The 17605-nt window shown below is 42.4% G+C and overlaps 1 protein-coding gene across 8 annotated transcripts in view; it reads left to right on the forward strand.

Annotated features, from left to right (window-relative positions):
* Nucleotides 1-17605, forward strand: part of ARHGAP32 (Rho GTPase activating protein 32) — a 786874-nt gene that overhangs the window by 518337 nt on the left and 250932 nt on the right. The window contains exon 1 of one of the 8 annotated variants that reach the window (XM_033918049.1): nucleotides 13434-13556. The exons of the other annotated variants lie outside the window; for them this stretch is intronic. Coding sequence (XP_033773940.1) covers nucleotides 13545-13556 — 12 coding nt within the window. The 5' untranslated portion in view covers nucleotides 13434-13544. Of the gene's footprint in view, nucleotides 1-13433; nucleotides 13557-17605 lie in introns of those variants that run through there. 8 annotated transcript variants of the gene reach the window in all.

Consider the following 17605-nt stretch of genomic DNA (forward strand, 5'->3'; position numbering starts at 1 on the left):
CCCACATTAATGGCCCACCCCCTAACTACCTCCATGAAGAGATCCCACATGCCAATCCCATCTTTTCTTAAAATCTTGCTTGCCTCAATTACCTGTTGTGGAAGATTATTCCAGCGAATAACCACCCTTTCGGTGAAGAAATATTTTCTGGTGTCGCCATGAAATTTCCCACCCCTGATTTTCAGCGGATGCCCTCTTGTTGTTGTGGGTCCTTTAAGGAAAAAGAGATCCTCTTCCACCTTGATACGGCCTGTGACATATTTGAACGTCTCGATCATGTCTCCCCTCTCTCTGCATTTCTCGAGTGAGTACAGCTGCAATTTACCCAGTCGTTCCTCATACGGGAGATCCTTGAGTCCTGAGACCATCCTGGTGGCCATTCGCTGAACCGACTCAACTCTCTGCACATCTTTTTGATAATGCGGCCTCTAGAATTGTACACAGTATTCCAGATGGGGTCTCACCATGGATCTGTACAACAGGTCAGCCTCCTATCTATGCCACTAAGGGATTCTAAAGTCAGGCTGCAGCAGCCATAAGCTGATCGCGGCAGGGGAAGTTATCCCCCATCAGCTGAGCCAGCAGTAGTCCCCAAAGCCACAATTGGGGGGGGGGTGCTTTGGGGGTTAAGGCAGGAGGGAGTGGGCATCCCTCCTGCCAATGTCAAGGAGACTCCTACCGCAGCCTCTCAGCTGATCGCAGCAGGGGTATTGTCCTCCCAATCAGCTGAGCTGGTGGGACTCCCTGAAGTCATGGTTTGGGGAGCAGTGCTGGTTCAGCTGATCGGGGAAAACTTCCCCAGCCACAATCGGCTTATGGCTGCTGCGGTCTGACTTTAGGATCCCTTAGTGGCATAGATAGGAGGCTGACCTGTAGGTTAGGGGTTTCTGGACCTGCATTTCAGCCACCTGAATTTAAGTGTGATTCTATAACCGGCGCTCTCGAGTGATTGACACACGATCAGCGGCCACTTTTAAGGCGGCCACCGACCTAAGCGCCGGTAATAGAATCCGATCCTAAGTGATTACAGTAATTGTTATTTATTTATATGCTCTGTTGGAATGTTTTAAGTCTTATAAAGCTGTGGTCATGTTCCTGCCACTATGAAGTGTAAAGAGTGTTTATGAATATGAGTATGTGTGAGTGCCCAAGTTAAATTGATTAGCAGGTAGACACTAACCACAAATATTCAGCAGGAAATAGCTGACTCTCTCCTGCTGAATATCCTGGTTGAGCAGTTTTGAATGTCGGGGTGGGGGTGGAATAGAAGAATTTTGCACTGAATTCTGCTAGCCACTGGGAGCCAGTGTTGCTCAATCAATAATGGAGTAACATGTTCATACTGATTAACTTCATAAAGTAACCTTACTGCTGTATTTTGGAGAAGTTGAATCCCTCTAGCCTTCAGCTGAGGAAGAAGGATGCTGCGTCTCTGTTCCTGATTCAAGCTCTTGTACATGGGATGGTGCTTCAGTATAGGCTGATCTTTTTCTATCCTATTTCTATTAACTTTTTTTGACAGCTCAAAATGTAACCTGCACCAGTGAGATCTTAAAATAACATCAACATAAAGTTATTGTTCACAGTCTAGTGATTTTTCCATATATTTTCTCTGCTGTCTCCCCTGAGCTAGTCAGGTGCTGCTGAGCCTTCTGGGATAAAAACACATACAGTATATAAATTGTATCAACAGAGCCCCCGAAGGCAAAAAGAAAACCCTCACCCGATAGGATATACATATCATTGCATCAAATTACATTTCATAAAGCATCAGTCAAGCATGACAAAAACCATACACCTACTTAATTCACGTTTTACCTAGTTCCCAGCCAACCCAAAGCTTTCCTGCGCCTTTCTTTACTTCCCTTGTTAATTCCTCCAGTAATCATGGAAACATAACATAACATCGTACTTATAAACCGTGTAAGAACATAAAAATTGCCGCTGCTGGGTCAGACCAATGGTCCATCCTGCCCAGCAGTCCGCTCACGTGGCGGCCCCAAGGTCAAGACCAGTTCTCCAAACCGTAAGTTCAACGCGGTTAACAAAAGATTAATAATAAAATATATAGCTTAATTCTCCAGATACTTTGAGAAGAGGTTAGTTTTCAATTGAGATCTAAAATGTTTATAAGAACAAGCACTATGCAACAATGGTTGAAATTCCCTATCATAGAAAGCAGCCTGGAATGCTAATTTATGTTCCAAAGATTTCTTACAACTTTGAGCAGATGGAAAAATAAAGCGTGTGATCCTCTTCTGTGTTTATAAGATGCTATAAGGAATCTATCAGTCATATAGATTGGAGCGATACCATACACAACTTTATAGCAAAGACAACCCAATTTAAACAAAACGTGAGCTTCCACCAGTGCAACTCGCGGTAGAAGGGTGTCACATGATCATATTTCTTCAAGCCATAAATCAATTTCACCACCCTATTCTGAATTAATCCAAGCCTAGCCATCTCTTTCTTAGTGCATGTTAAATAGACTATATTGCAAAAGTCAAGAAGAACATGTTTTTACTATTCTTTCTGAATGCCAAATAATAATTTTTCAACTATCTCACCTCCAATGACAACTTATTTCACAATATTTGGGCTCTACTTAACCCCCCCCCCCACCCCAGTATATTTCATTTCCCTTATTGTAGTCTACTTAACTGGGACCCCTGTGAAGAAAGCAGCTCTTACTCTGGTTCATTCCACCACAGCTTATTCTTCAAAACACAATGGAGCTCATTTTCAAAAAAGAAAAATGTCCAAAATGTGGCACATAGGGGCAGATGGTGGGTTTTCTCACCAAATTCTTGCAAGTTGCTATTTTTGAACCCTATTTTCTAGACGGATTTCTAAAGGGCCTAAAAAAGATAGGTGCCTAAAGTTAATCATCCAGGGCCTGATTCTGTAAAGGATTCACGGTTTCAGCATTTGAGAATCGCACATGGGTGTCCTATACAGAATCGCGTCTGTCCTAATCCTGCCTAACCACCCCAATTCTTGAAATGTTGTCCATATCACAGGCATTGCCACTGAGCTGATCGCAGCAAAGGAATCTCCCTGCCACGATAAGCTGAGTGGCAGTGGCAGGGAACCCTCAAACCCCCCCTCCCTCCTGCAAGTTGGCCGGCAGGAGTTATACCCACTCCCAAAGATATGAATGAAACAGTAGATACCTGTCTGTGTGATAGTGTCAAATATTATGACCAGTCCTAGTAGAGTAGCAAGCAGGTTCCTGGAGTAGCTTGGTGGGTGTTGTAGTGAATCATAGAGATGAGGACTCGGGCCCACACTCCACTCTGGATTGCGGCCCTCAAGGAGGGACTTTGAGGTCCCTGATCTAGAGATAGTGATTGCCTGTCAGTTGTCCTTCACAGAGCAGGTTTTTTGTGCTAGGAAATGGGTTTTTATTTTCTCCATCAACTGCATTCTCTCCCCCGTTTTACTAAACCACGATAGCGGTTATTAGTGCAGGGAGCCGCACTGAATGCTTTGCGCTGCTCTCGACGCTCATAGGAACTCTATGAGTGTTGGGAGCAATGTGGAGCATTCAGCGCAGCTCTCTGCGCTAATAACCGCTATCGCAGTTTAGTAAAAGGGGGGTTCTATTAGGTATTTATTTGATTTTGCTTCTTTGCATAGTGTTTCACTGTTAATTTATTTCATAGATTGCTATAATGTAGTGTACACAGGGATTTCTTCTATTAATCTTAAACATTTTCAGACTGTTCAGAATGCTGCTATTAGGGTGCTCTGTAAAGGCAATTGGTTTGATCATGTCACTTCTCTTTTAATACAGTGCCACTGGCTTCTGATCTTTGCAGGACTGATTCTTACTTCAGTATATCAAGTTTCAAGTTTTCAAGTATTTATTAAAATTTGATAAAACACATATCCAATTCCTAAGTGATGTACAATGAATACAAATAGGGAAATATAATATTGACAAAACACACATAGAAACATAGAGTATGACGGCAGAAGAGGGCCGGCGACCCAACAAGTCTGCCCACTCAAGAACCCTCCCTCCCTGGAGTACCCATCTTTTATGCATAACTCTGTAGCGCCCCCCACCTGTTTGTCCCATCGACTTTTGAAGTCGAGCACGCTACTAGCCTCTACCACCTGGCGTGGAAGTTTATTCCATCGATTAATCACCCATTCGGTGAAGAATATTTCCTGGTGTCACCATGAAATCTTTCCCCCTTAAGTTTTAGCGGTTGCCCTCTTGTTGCCGTGGGACCTGTAAAAAAAAATATTTCTTCCAGGTCCTACGGCAACAAGAGGGCATCCGCTAAAACTTACACAGACAAAAATAAAACGGACTATAAGAACCGAGAGGAAAGGGAGGAGAAATACTCTCTATGGCATGCTCTGTATGGAATTACTACTCCTTATTTCACCTCGTATAACTCCCTATGTACTGGGTAGGCCACCGAGATCCCTTTTCTGCTCAATGTACAGTTTTGCTTACCCCCGCGTTGGCTTGTCTTACTTCTACCTGGAGCAGTGCCTTCTTTTGACTTAATCCTGTAAATTGGAACAAGTTACCTGGCTCCTTGCAAGCAGAGCAATGATCTATTAAAATTTTTAAAATATTATTGAAGACAAATCTTTTCCAGGTTTCATTTGGTGTTTCCCAAGTCAATCTTGGAGTACCACCCTTGCCAGTCAGGTTTTCAGGATATCCATAAATGACTATGCATGAAAGAGATTTGCATACAATGGAGGCAGCATATGTAAATCAATTCCATGCATATTCATTGTAGATATCCTGAAGACCTGACTGGTAAGAGGGTACTCCAGAATCAACGGGATCCAGTGGAGTGTGACCTTACCTGGAGTATTGCATTCAATTCTTATTAATCCTTATCTCAAGAAAGATATAGGGGCACTAGAAAAGGCTCAAAGAAGAGCAACCAAGATGATAAAGGGGATGGAGCTCCTCTCGTATGAGGAAAGACTAAAGAGGCTAGAGCCTTTCAGCTTGGAAAAGAGACAGCTGAGGGGAGATACGATTGAAGTCTACAAAATTCTGAGTGGAGTAGAACAGGTACAAGTGGATTGATTTTTTAGTCTGTCAAAAAGTACAAGGACTAGGGGATACTCAATGAAGTTACAGGAAAATACTTTTAAAACTAGGAGGAAATATTTTTTCACACAGAGAATAGTTAAGCTTTGGAACACATTGCCAGAGATTGTGGTAAGAGTGGATAGCGTAGCTGGTTTTACAAAAGGTTTGGACAAATTCCTGGAGGAAAAGTCCATAGTCCGTTATTGAAAAAGGCATAAGGGAAGCCATTGCTTGCCCTGGGATCAGTAGCATGGAATGTTGCTACTCTTTGGGGGGTTTTTTTTGCCAGATACTAGTGACCTGGATTGGCCACCGTGAGGACAGGATATTGGGCTTGATGGACCATTGGTTTTACCCAGCAAGGCTATTCTTATGTTTTTATGTTCTTATATAGACATAGACATGATACTCAAGTATATTTACAGTTTGAGTGGGAATGTGCTTTTGTATGATAGATGTTCTGTACTTTTGACTGTGGAATTCCTTTCTTACTATGCTTATATATGCTTGTATGTTATAATTTGTATTATTTTTATGATTGTGCATAATTTGTAAGCAGCAATGAATTTTTTAATAAAAAGGAGCATAAGAAATTTCATATAAGGGGGAAATTCAATAAAGGGCGTTAAGCACATTAGCATGCACTAAGGCATTTCCTCACGCTAACTGCTAAAGATGCCCATTATATCCTATGGGCATCTTTGGCAGTTAGCATGCAAATGCATTAGCACACACTAATGCGATTGCACGCACTTAGCACCCTTTGTTGAATCCCTCCTTAAACCCCATAAATTAATGTACCAAGGGCTAGATTCACTAAGCAATCCGATCGTGTACCAATCGGTTTGCGAGCCCTTTGCGACCCGATTTCCCTCTGACCCGATCCACTAACCTGTGTACCGATCCGATCCCGATCTGTGCATGCAAATGAGGGGAATTGGCATACTAAGCAGGAAGGACGCGATTCACTAAAATAAAAAAGCAACACCGATTGAACTGGCCGATCCAAAATAAGCAACTGCTGAGGACCAGTTGCTGAGGTCCTTTCTGACTGCCCTGCCTTCTGCCACCCTGCTCTCTACTCTGATCTCCTCCTGTCTGCCCCGATCTGCTGCTTTGGTCGCCCTTCTCTTGCCCCAAATCTCTCCTGTCTGCCGCCCCGACTGGCCGCCCTGCTCTCGGCCTGAATCTCTCCTGCCTGCCACCATGACTGGCCACCCTGCTCTCGGTCTGAATTTCTCCTGCCTGCCGCCCTGACTGGCCGCCCTGCTCTCGGCCCGATTCTCTCCTGCCGCCCGACTCTCCTGCCCTTCCCCGCACTGTGAACCTGTGGTTTTAACCCTCGGGTTTAAAGCGGGCTAGTAAAAGTTTTTTTAAAAAAGTTGTGGCTCTTAGGCGCTTGCGCAGACCATCTACAGATGGTCTGCACATGCATCAGGATCGCACACTAGCGATCCGTGCGGTCCAAGGGGGGACATTCCTCTGATCACCCTCATTTTAATTTTTTTCTTATGTGAATTGGTCGGGCCTGCACGGATCGGCCACGGAAAGGAGGTTAGTGAATCTAGCCCCTACTAATTAAAAAAGGAATTGGGTCAGACAAATTTTAGGTTACTCCTAATTCAAGAAAATTTGGTGACTTGGATCCACTGAGTAACAAATCAATTTCTGTCAGTAATACAAAGTAAGGAAGTTCTGCCTTTACATTTATAGGTGATTCATGTTTCCTTTTAGCATAGTCACTTATCAGGGGCCCAAGTGTGTTCCTGTTGAATATATCCTAAGCCAACATTCCAAATAAGATTGGTCCAGAAAATTACTTTGAGAGAAATTTGTCAGTGTGAGGTGACCACTAGAGAGTTCTTGTGCATTCTTCAGAGCTGACTAATATTTCCCAGTGTATACTATATGTATGTTTGCTGTGTCTGATGCCCCACATCTGGGCTCAGTTTCATACAAATGAATGGCTTACCATTGAATTCCTTAAGTGGCTTCAGCTAGACCACTGTTAGACTCTTTGCAGTAACTAGGAGATTTGATCATATTTCTCCTTTGTTGGCTGTGCAGCATTGGCCTCAGATTAAACATTTTGATATCTTTGCATAATGTACTTAATGTATGTAACTCTTGTTTACCTGTTAGAACTCTTTATTTTAGAGCAAAACAAAAGGAAAAAGAACCTTCAAGTCAGATTTCCAATTTATTGATGGGCCCAGTATGGGCTGTGTTTCGGCATACCCACCTGCGTCAGAGGTCTACATAAAATAATAGAAACACATAGAATGAAGTCTCAATGGTAGTTGAGAGCACTAAGGGCCAAATTCTATAAATGGCGTCCTGTTTGTAGGCGGTGGTAGGCCGCCTACCACTGTCTACCCAGCCTACCACTGTCTAAACAGCACGTTTTCTAAAAAAAAAAAAACCAACTCGAGGCAGGCCGCCTACACTGTAGGTGTCAGCCACGGGTGCAGGGAGGCGCCTAAGGATGCATAAGTTCCCCCAAGGCTGGGAGTGGGTGTGGTTTTGCCCAGAAGTGACCTTAGGCAAGCATTAATGGCCCTAGGCATCTCCCTAGGGCTGCAATAGGTGCCTGAAATGTAGGCCATTAAAATGCTGGCATACATTTCAAATAGATGCGGCCGCTAAACTGATCATGACAAGGAAATCTCCCTGCCGCGATCAGCTGAACAGCCGCAGCAAGGAACCCCTAACCCTACCACAAGCCGGAAGACAGGAGGGATGCCCACTTCCCCCTACCGCCACCCCCAAACACCCCCATACTATCTGCAGCAGGAGGGATGCCCACTCCCTCCTGCCGCAAACCACAAAACAATCCTCAGCAGGAAAGATGCCCAATCTCTCCTGCCGCAAACCATGAAACAATCTCTAGCAGGGGCCTCTTGGGTGTGGCCTTAGGGATCTGACCATTCGGAGTCTTAGACCACTTAGTGCACCCCAGAATGCACTGGGAAGGAGGCTGAAGACTCCGGTTAGCCCAAGTGCCTAAAGCCAGCACCAGAGCCTCTTCTCTCCACACATCTTCCCTGACGGCACCCCTACCTCCCCCCCCCCCACCACTGGTGGCTCAGGGCCTGTCTGGAGGGCCTTTACGCATGTGCAGACTTTGATGTGATGTCTCGCATGTGCGTGACATCATCCCGTTGATGTCCACACATTTCCGGATGCCTCAAGCTATGTTTAATGTGTCACGGCTAGACAAAGTTTGTGAGACACTGGCATAGGCCCTATTACATTGAACATCAATTTCCAGAACATATGAGATAAAATGTTCTTTAGATTGCAAGCCCTCTGGCGTAGAGAGATTAGTACCTACGTACTGTAGTAACATAGCAGATGATGACAGATAAAGACTTGTATGGTCCATCTAGTCGGCCCAACAAGATAAAACTCATAGCATAATGTATAATGTAAAACGACATATGCGTACTTGATCTTGATTTGTCCTTGCCAATTTCAGGGCACAGACTATAGAAGTCTGGCCGGCACTGGCTTTGTTCTCCAACTTCTGAAACTGTCATTGAAGCCCTACTCCAGCCCATTGAAATCTGTCCAGCCATGATCAAAGCGCAGATTGTAGAAGTCTGCACGACACTGGCTTTACTTCCCAATTACTGGAGATGCTATCTAATCACCATGAAGTTTGTTTGGTTCCATTCCTTCTATACAGGATTCACTTATCCTATGCATTTTTGAATCTGTTATCATTTTCATCCCCATCACCTCCCATAGGAGGGCATTCCAGGCATCTACCACCCTCTTCATGAAAAAGTACTTCCTGATGTTATTCCTTAGTTGGCCCCCTTGCAACCTAAATTCATATCCTAGTTCTATGTTTTCCCACCTGCAGAAAAGTTTGTTTGTACAGTGTATTAATACCTTTCAAATATTTGAAAGTCAGGTACTTGTGACTTGGATTGGCCTCCGTGAAGACTGGATATTGGGCTAGATCAGGGGTCCCCAAAGTCCCTCCTTGAGGGCCGAATCCAGTCGGGTTTTCAGGATTTCCCCAATGAATATGCATTGAAAGCAGTGCATGCACATAGTTGTCATGCATATTCATTGGGGAAATCCTGAAAACCCAACTGGATTCGGCCCTCAAGGAGGGGCTTTGGGGACCCCCGGGCTAGATGAACCATTGATCTGACCCGGTAAGGCTATTCTATTCTTATGTTCTTATATCATATTACCACTGTCTCTTTTTTGCTCCATGGTACCTGATTGTAACTTGCCTTGAATTTAAATTTTGAAGGCAAAATATTAATCCAAAAATAATTCAAACACCTTTGCAACTAAGGATTTTTTTGTGCTTTTTTGAATTCTGTTCTCTATATTTTTTTCTTCTCTGGAAACTTTGTTCATGTAGCATTGGAGAATTGTGCTGGTCTCTAGTGACTGACTTATTCCCACTGTGTATTTATATAGCTAGTGTATTTAGTCAATTGGCTGAACTAGTGTCTGTTACTTTAATAACAGAGACAGACTTTGTATGTAGAAGTGATGAAAAAACAAGTTCAAAAGTCTAATAGTCTTGCTGCTTAGACTGAATATTAAAGGAGGCATAGAATGTTCTCTTCCAGCTCCTTTGTGACTCTGATATATACTGCGGGAAAATCGAACGCTAGTGAAGCAAATTTGGGTGGTTTGTACTTAGATTTATAGTTAATTTCACAGGATTTTTCAGAGTTGGGGGCGTTTGGCTGCATTTTCCTGTGTCCTGGGGGGCTGTGTACGTCCTGGGGTCTGTGCGTATATCTGATTGAGACTCCCTTTCCTGATGTCTTGACTAGATAATCTGTTGCCGCTGAAAGTATTTAGATCAGAGATAGAAATTGCCTTCCTGTTGAATCCGCAAAATGTTGGCATTTAAATTCCAAAAGGCATGCAGCACTTAAACAAAGAGAAAACTCAAGATATGGATGGGGTAGCTGGGAGATCTTTTGTGTTCTGTGAAAGGATAAACCTTTGCTGGTATTAAGCTGCTGTCAGCAGTTTAATGTAAAATTCCTTTGAGAATATTTTGCAGTCCACACCGGCTTCTGGTTGCCTGATTGATATTTTATCGCCATATTTTTGTATTATTTTCATGCCTGCTTTTATCTGTATGGTCCCCTTTCTGGTGGTAGAGATAAACCCAGTTTATGAAGTATATACAGTATACATCAGTAGATAGATAGATGCAGGTTAGCAGAAAGCGATCTGGGGGACATGACAGCCAAAACTGGTCAGGCCCTACAGACATGAGTGAAGGGAAGAGGAAAGAGAAAACTGGTGCTTTATGCTTGATTGGTAGGTAACTCATTGATTCAACTGCAATCACCGTGAGCCTCATCTGGGGCAGCCTACTTGGAGCGGCTGGGACACGGGCAGTGTGTCTGGGAAGGAATACATGGATAGGAGACCATCGCAGGGGAGAAGACATAGGCATCTTGGGACTGTCAGCCCTTTTTCTGGAAACGTTATCCCTCCTCCTAAACTTACTTGCTCCACTTCATCAATGACGCTGAAACCATGGATTGAAGACAAAGTTTTATTTTTATTTTTCTTTCCAGCTTATGATCTATCTTTAATCTTATCTATTGTTTTGCCTTTTGTCTTTGTTTTGTTCTATTTCTATCATTTAAATTTCTCCAGAATTCTACTGTTCAACGGTTCTCCCTTCTGCATCTATTCCTTTCTCTCCTCTCTTCTACCTTCCAAAGTATCTAGATCAATGCTGTCTTGTTAAAATGTTTATTTTTATTTTACTTTTCCTCTATCTCTACTTTTCACTTCTCTATTACCCTCCAGGTACTTTAGTTAGATTGTGAGCCTTCGGGACAGTAAGGGAATTTTTCAAGTACCTTTCTTATTTTAATCTTAATGTATATTTTAGAACCTAACGGATGTAGCGGTATATAAGAAATAAATTACATTACATTACATTTTTATGAACTTGTAGTTATGGATATAGAATGTTTGTAATTCTATTCAATTAAAAACAAAAGAACTTAAGAATTGCCATACTGGGACAGACCGAAGGTCCATCAAGCCTAGTATCCAGTTTCCAACAGTGGCCAACTCAGGTCCTAAATACCTACTAGATCCCAAGTAATAAAACAGATATTATGTTGCTTATCCTAAGAATAAGCAGTGGATTTCCCCAAACCATCTCAATAATGATCTATGTACTTCCCTTTTAGGAATTTATCCTTTTTTAAACCCCACTAAGCTAACTTGATTTCACCACATTCTCCATCAACAAATTCAAGTTTAATTACATGTGTGAAGAAATATTTTCTCCAGTTTGTTTTAAATCTACTACTTAGTAGCTTCATCACATGCCTCCTAGTCCTGTTTTTAAATAGGAGATGTATTATTTTGAAGAGGATAACATTTGATAATAAAAAAAAATACTACCTTGAATTTCTTAAGTAAGATAGCAAATTGTTTACATAAGAGGAGTAAAGAATCTCTGCTAAGTCCTAGTGGTTTCAGCTGATCAGGAGGCTCTGCTTAGATCAGTGTATCGCAAACCAGTGTACCTCCTGAGATTTCTGGTGTGCTGCGACACACTGGCGAGGAGAAGAGTCATCCATGCCGGCTGCCTGCCTACAGGATGTGCCTCTCACCTCCTCTCCACGCCCCTCCTGGATTCCTCAACTGGTGGGTCGTGGCCAGATGGGTCTCCACGCATGTGCGGCCATTGACGCGATGACATCACACATGCGCATGATGTAATCGCGTCGACGTCTGCGCACTTCTGGGTGCCTTCCAGCCAGGGCACTGGATTTAGTATGCCACTGGCCGGAAAGTTTGCGAGACACTGGCTTAGATGTATGCTTATGTAAATCACTCCTCCTATAGGAAGAAGCCATTAGTGGGAGTAGAAGACATAAACTCCTTATATGGGGCATCTTTATCCATTTTTTCGCCACCTTTGAGAGTAGCGGCAGTGCAGGAGAGTGTGGTCCCTAGAGAACTGTATTCTGGGGAGTGCGGTCCTTGGACCATGAGACCTGAGGTTTGGATTAAGGTGATGACAACATTCTGTTGCTTTAAGGTTGCCCCATGCATTCAGGTGGTCCAAGAAGTCTGGACGGCAGTGGAGTGATTTAGTGAAGAGCAGGAACCTGCTGATGGAAAAGCCATAACTAGATGTTAGCAGCACTGGAACACTGAACTGTCACCAAACTCAGGACCCCATTCAGCCTGTGAATCACAACTGTCTGCCTTCACCTGCACCAAAGAACTGTATTTTGACTTTTGTCTGTTCATTGCTGTTAAGTTTTTCAGGATTAATTGATCCTGTTCTTTTGTTTTACTGTATAAGAACCCAGGCCCAGACACTGGACTTACTAGTAATTGCTGGAGTTGGGATTTTGATATCATTTGATATCATTGTGTCGAATTCACACATGCTCAGAGGCCCTCCTAGAAACAGCCGCGAGCTTAAGAGGAGGTTTGTGTGGGGGTAGGGCTGGAGCGGAGTGGGGCGTTGCTGAGGGCAAGGCCACATGCCCGGGTTTTTACTTCGGGAAATCTGGTAACCCCAAGTGAAGGCCAAGCACTAATGGGAAAATTAGCGCGGGGCTATTAATGAGGAATATAAAAAATTGGCCATTTTACCCCATTAGTAAAAATGACAGTGCACAGAAAAGACCTGTATAAGGACGTACCAAGGCAACTTTTTACCATAGCTTGGTAAAAGGGCCTCTTACTGCATTAACATGTTAAAATACATATTAAATAATGCAAACTTAATTATTATCCATGTGGCCTATTTACTAATAGTGCACGTGATTCTAACTAATACATGTTAATTCAGGGAGGGGAAATATCTATTGAATCTGAGCTATGAAAGGGCATGTCATAAATTAAAAAAGATAATTCATAAGCGAGTATTAGCAAGTGCAAGGTAATTTAAAGTAGCATATATATATATATTTTTGTACAGTTCTTTTTTCAGCTTCATGCCAGTACAAAACTTTCCCAAGAAAGCAGTTCCCCTGTCACACTCTGCATTGTGCAGTAACATACTTCAGGCAGAAGTGAGCACAAGCCTTGCTAGCACGCCTACTGTGTTTCTCTTGGCTCTGTTAAACTCCACATCTTGTCCTGTGGGACCCTTCCGAAGAAAGGGCGAGTGAACGAAGGAGCACTACTGCCTTCACCACTCTGCAAACCGAGCATGAAATGTCTAGTGCAGAAACAGCTGACAGGACGAAGAAGGCAGAAGGCACTTGAATGCTGTGCTCCGGGCGCTTTTGCTTCAGTAGCGGCAGCACTGGGTCCAAGCAGTGGAGAAGTGTGTATGTGTGGAGGCTTTCATTTGATGCTGCTGGCCTAGAGTTCTCTTTGGCTCTGATGTCTGGAAAGGTTTTGCAGTTGCCTGGTGTATAGAAAGCAGAGGAGCCCTTGGAAGCTTAATAGGGCCTGTGCTGGGGTTCCCAGCGGTGGAAAGAATGGATTCATGCAACAGGGGGTAAGTGGGATATAGAGGCGCATGTTGTAACCTTTGCATGCAACATTTTTTTTGTTGGTGTTATATTTTAAGTTGCAGCATCTCAAAGTCTGAAATCCGTCAGCAGCTGGCAAACCTTCAGTGAGCAGAGGAGCCACCGTGAAGATGCTTATGGAAAAGCAGCAGAGGAGGGTTAAGAAACAAAGACCGTTGTTCAAGGTAGAAAGAGTGTGTACGGAAAACCGGCTTCTGTTCCATAGGATTTTCCAATGTGGGTAACATGACTCCTAGGGAATGTGCACTTTCTAGCACTAGTAGGGGAAAGTCTTGGTCTGCCGTCAAAGTCTGTTTCTTTATAAAAGAGAAATCCTCCCCACGCAGAGGCATAGCTTCAGGTTAGATGGCAGTGTTAAACTACTGATGAAAAGCAGCTCGCTTTTAACAGAGCCCCTGCAGTGTGAGCCCACAGCTGTGCAAATGCTTTGCTTCCTACCTGGAGGAATTTGAGAGCTTACATGCAATGGCGTATTTCATTTTTCTGCCAAGTCTCTTCTAGGGTTACTTACGTGGAATGGCAAATGTATTTCTTTTCTGCAATGGTAGAGTCCTGTGGTGAGACGGCAGCAGAAGCAATAGCAGTTGTTTTGAGGAGCAGTCTCAATATGCTATGAGAAGATCTGGCAGAAAATATTTGTATTTATTACAGTAGCAGTCAATAGTGCTTCTCTGGCACTTTATCGCCTCCGATTATGATTGTCGCTCTTTGTCAGGGTGGAGAGCAAACTGTAAAGGCTGCTTGAAAGGGATGAGTCGTGCCCTTGTAGGCAAAAGTAATTTAAGTAGCATAAGAGATGTATGCATTATTCTAAGGTAATTGTGCTGGATGCAGGTAAGACTTTGGAAAGTGTTTAGATGTTTGCTACAATGACTGTGGGCTCCTTTTACTAAGGTACGCTGGCGTTTTTAGCGCACGCAGGAAATTACCGCACGCTACACTTCTAGAACTAATGCCAGCTCAATGCTGGCGTTAAGGTCTAGCGCACGCGGCAATGTAGCGCACGCTATTCCACGCACCTTAGTAAAAGGAGCCCTGTATGTATTACATTTAAATACATAAACCTATGCTGCGTAAATATGTACAATAGTGTACATCTTCCTCTGTATTTTGCACATACAACTTTATTTATTTAATACATTTATTATACCGCCTTAAGTCTAGGCAGTTTCCAGTATCAAAACAATCATAAAATTCCATAAAATAGACAGACATAACAATCACACTTGTGTAGTCACAAAAAAGTGAACGTATTTATTCACAAATAAAAATTCTGTTGTGCACAGTGGGTTATTTACAAAGTTGGCATTAGATTTATTCTTTTCTTAATCCTGATATAAATGAAAGAATCCGGACATCAATATTTCCGTTGCTGAGTATGATAAAGCAAGGGGAATTTCTGATCTTCCCAAGTCTTTATCAGCTAAGACAGTTTGAGTAGTTACTGTAGAAAATGCTTGTGAAATATACCGGATCCCCTTAAGAGTTAGGATGCATCTGAGTGAGAGAGAAGGCTGGCTCCCGCTGCTCGATGAGTGATGATGATAGCTGTACTCTACCGGCAATAATGCTTCTAGGCTCTCGTGTTCAAATTCATGTGTAATTAACATGGTCAGTGCGCTGGAGGCTTTTTTTGTTACATGCCTGCTGAGTGGTGGTGTTGAGCAATGTTGGAATCAGTTCCTGTGCAAATCTGTTTCAGTCTACATAGGTGTTTTTGTTTCTTTTTTAAATTTTAGGACTAAATATAGTGTAGTAATATTAAAATGGAGGAACATTTCCAAGCAAAGGGCGAACGAAAATGTCAATAAACTGACTTTTATGTCCAATGGGTCTTTGATCATCCTTATTTTAAAACCAGATGTTTGTTATTTTTCAAAATGATTGACAAAATGAAACTTAACCACATAGGACAATTCAGCGTAGCAGCAGTAGAACTGAGGCTATATATGTAATCTATTTAATGTAATCAATAGAATAATACAGTAATAGTACATGGAAGTGCATGCTGTTTGTTGCCATTGTATACAGTATGTACATGCACCCCCACCCCCTCTTCTTTACCATGAGCATATACTACTCTGGAAAATCTAGAAGACAGTTGGGCCCACCGTAGCTGTCCACTTTAAAAGGGGAAGCTAAAGACCAATGGAATTAGAAAAGGTGCAGAGAAGGGCAACAAAAATGATACAAAGGATGGTCGACTTCCCTATGAGGAAAGGCTAAAGCGACTTGGGCTCTTCAGCTTGGCGAAGAGTCGGCTCAGGGGTGATATGATATCTGGAAAAACATAACCTACTCCACCCCTCACAATCAGGATTCCGAACTAACCATAGTACAGAAACACTACTTGTCACATTACTAGATACAGCCCGACAACACATCAGTAAAGGAAAAAAAATGATATTAATACAATTAGACCTCTCCGCAGCATTTGACCTAGTTGACCACACCTTATTACTACAAATTCTCGACGCCATAGGAATCTCAGGCAAGGTCTACAAATGGTTTCAGGGGTTCCTCAAATCTAGAACCTACAGGGTAAAATACAATGATATCAAATCAGAACCATGGATAAATCCCTGCGGAGTTCCACAAGGATCACCTCTCTCACCTACGCTCTTCAACCTCTTTATCTCCTCCCTAGGAGCCACTTTAGATACCCTAGATGTCACATCTTTCAGCTATGCTGATGACATCACCATAATCCTCCCATTTGACCCATCAGAGACCACCACCACAACAAAGCTAGAAACAACCTTAGACACAGTAGAAAAAATGGATGATGGATCACAAACTAAAACTAAATTCTGAAAAAACAAAATTCCTTTTGCTCGAAAAAGCCCAAACTCCTACCATCACTGAACTGAAAATCAAAAATACCAAATACCCAATACAACCCGAACTAAAACTCCTAGGAGTTACGATAGACAGATGTTGCACAATGCAGCCCCAGATCAACAAAACAACCCAGAAAGCTTTTCTAACCATGAGAAATCTCCGTAAAATCAGAAAATTCTTTGACCAAGCACAATTTAGACTAATCGTCCAATCCCTAATCTTAGGTCTGCTGGATTATTGCAACTCCCTATATCTTCCTTGTCCAGCCACTATGATAAAACAACTCCAGACCATACAAAACACCGCCCTCAGATTGATCTACTCACTCAAAAAATATGATCACATAACAACTGCCTTCTTAGACTCTCACTGGCTACCCATACAAGCACGAATCCAATTCAAATTCTACTGCCTGATATTCAAAGCATTACACGGCTCTTTCCCCTCCTATCTAAATAACCGCTTAAACCAAATCTCCACCTCAAGACACAGAAGAACCTCGAACCCTTTCGCCTTCCCCCCACGCAAAGGCACACAACGCAAGAAAATGTTTGACAACCTTCTAGCAACACAAGCAGCAAAAATCAACCATTCCATCTCCAATCTTATGACAATATCAGACAACTTCAAAACATTCAGAAAAGAAATCAAAACCCTGCTTTTCAAAAAATTCATCCAAATATCTTAACCCCTCCTCTTTTACCTCCAGAAGATTCACCTACCTTCAGATAACCTTCCCCCAAATTACCCACCTTAACACCTTCCAATTAAACAAATACCATAAATAGATTGTAACCTACCCTCTCTAACTGCATTCCATATGTATTTTTCATATATTCTTCACAGTCAGTTTAATTTCCATCCTATAAATTCACATAGAATTTTTCTTTTTTCAACCATCTTTATTTTCTCTTCTTTATTAATTTCCAGGTACTTTAGTTAGATTGTGAGCCTTCGGGACAGTAAGGGAATTTTTTAAGTACCTTCTTACTTCTCATTTATAATCTTAATGTATATTTTCTTCAAATCGCTTAGAACCTAACGGATGTAGCGGTATATAAGAAATAAATTACATTACATTACATTACATATGATAGAGGTCTATAATATTGAGTGGAGTGGAAAGGGTAGATGTGAAACGCTTGTTCACTGTTTCCAAAACTACTAGGATTAG

This window comes from Geotrypetes seraphini, chromosome 13, assembly GCF_902459505.1.
Source record: "Geotrypetes seraphini chromosome 13, aGeoSer1.1, whole genome shotgun sequence".
NCBI lineage: Eukaryota > Metazoa > Chordata > Amphibia > Gymnophiona > Dermophiidae > Geotrypetes > Geotrypetes seraphini.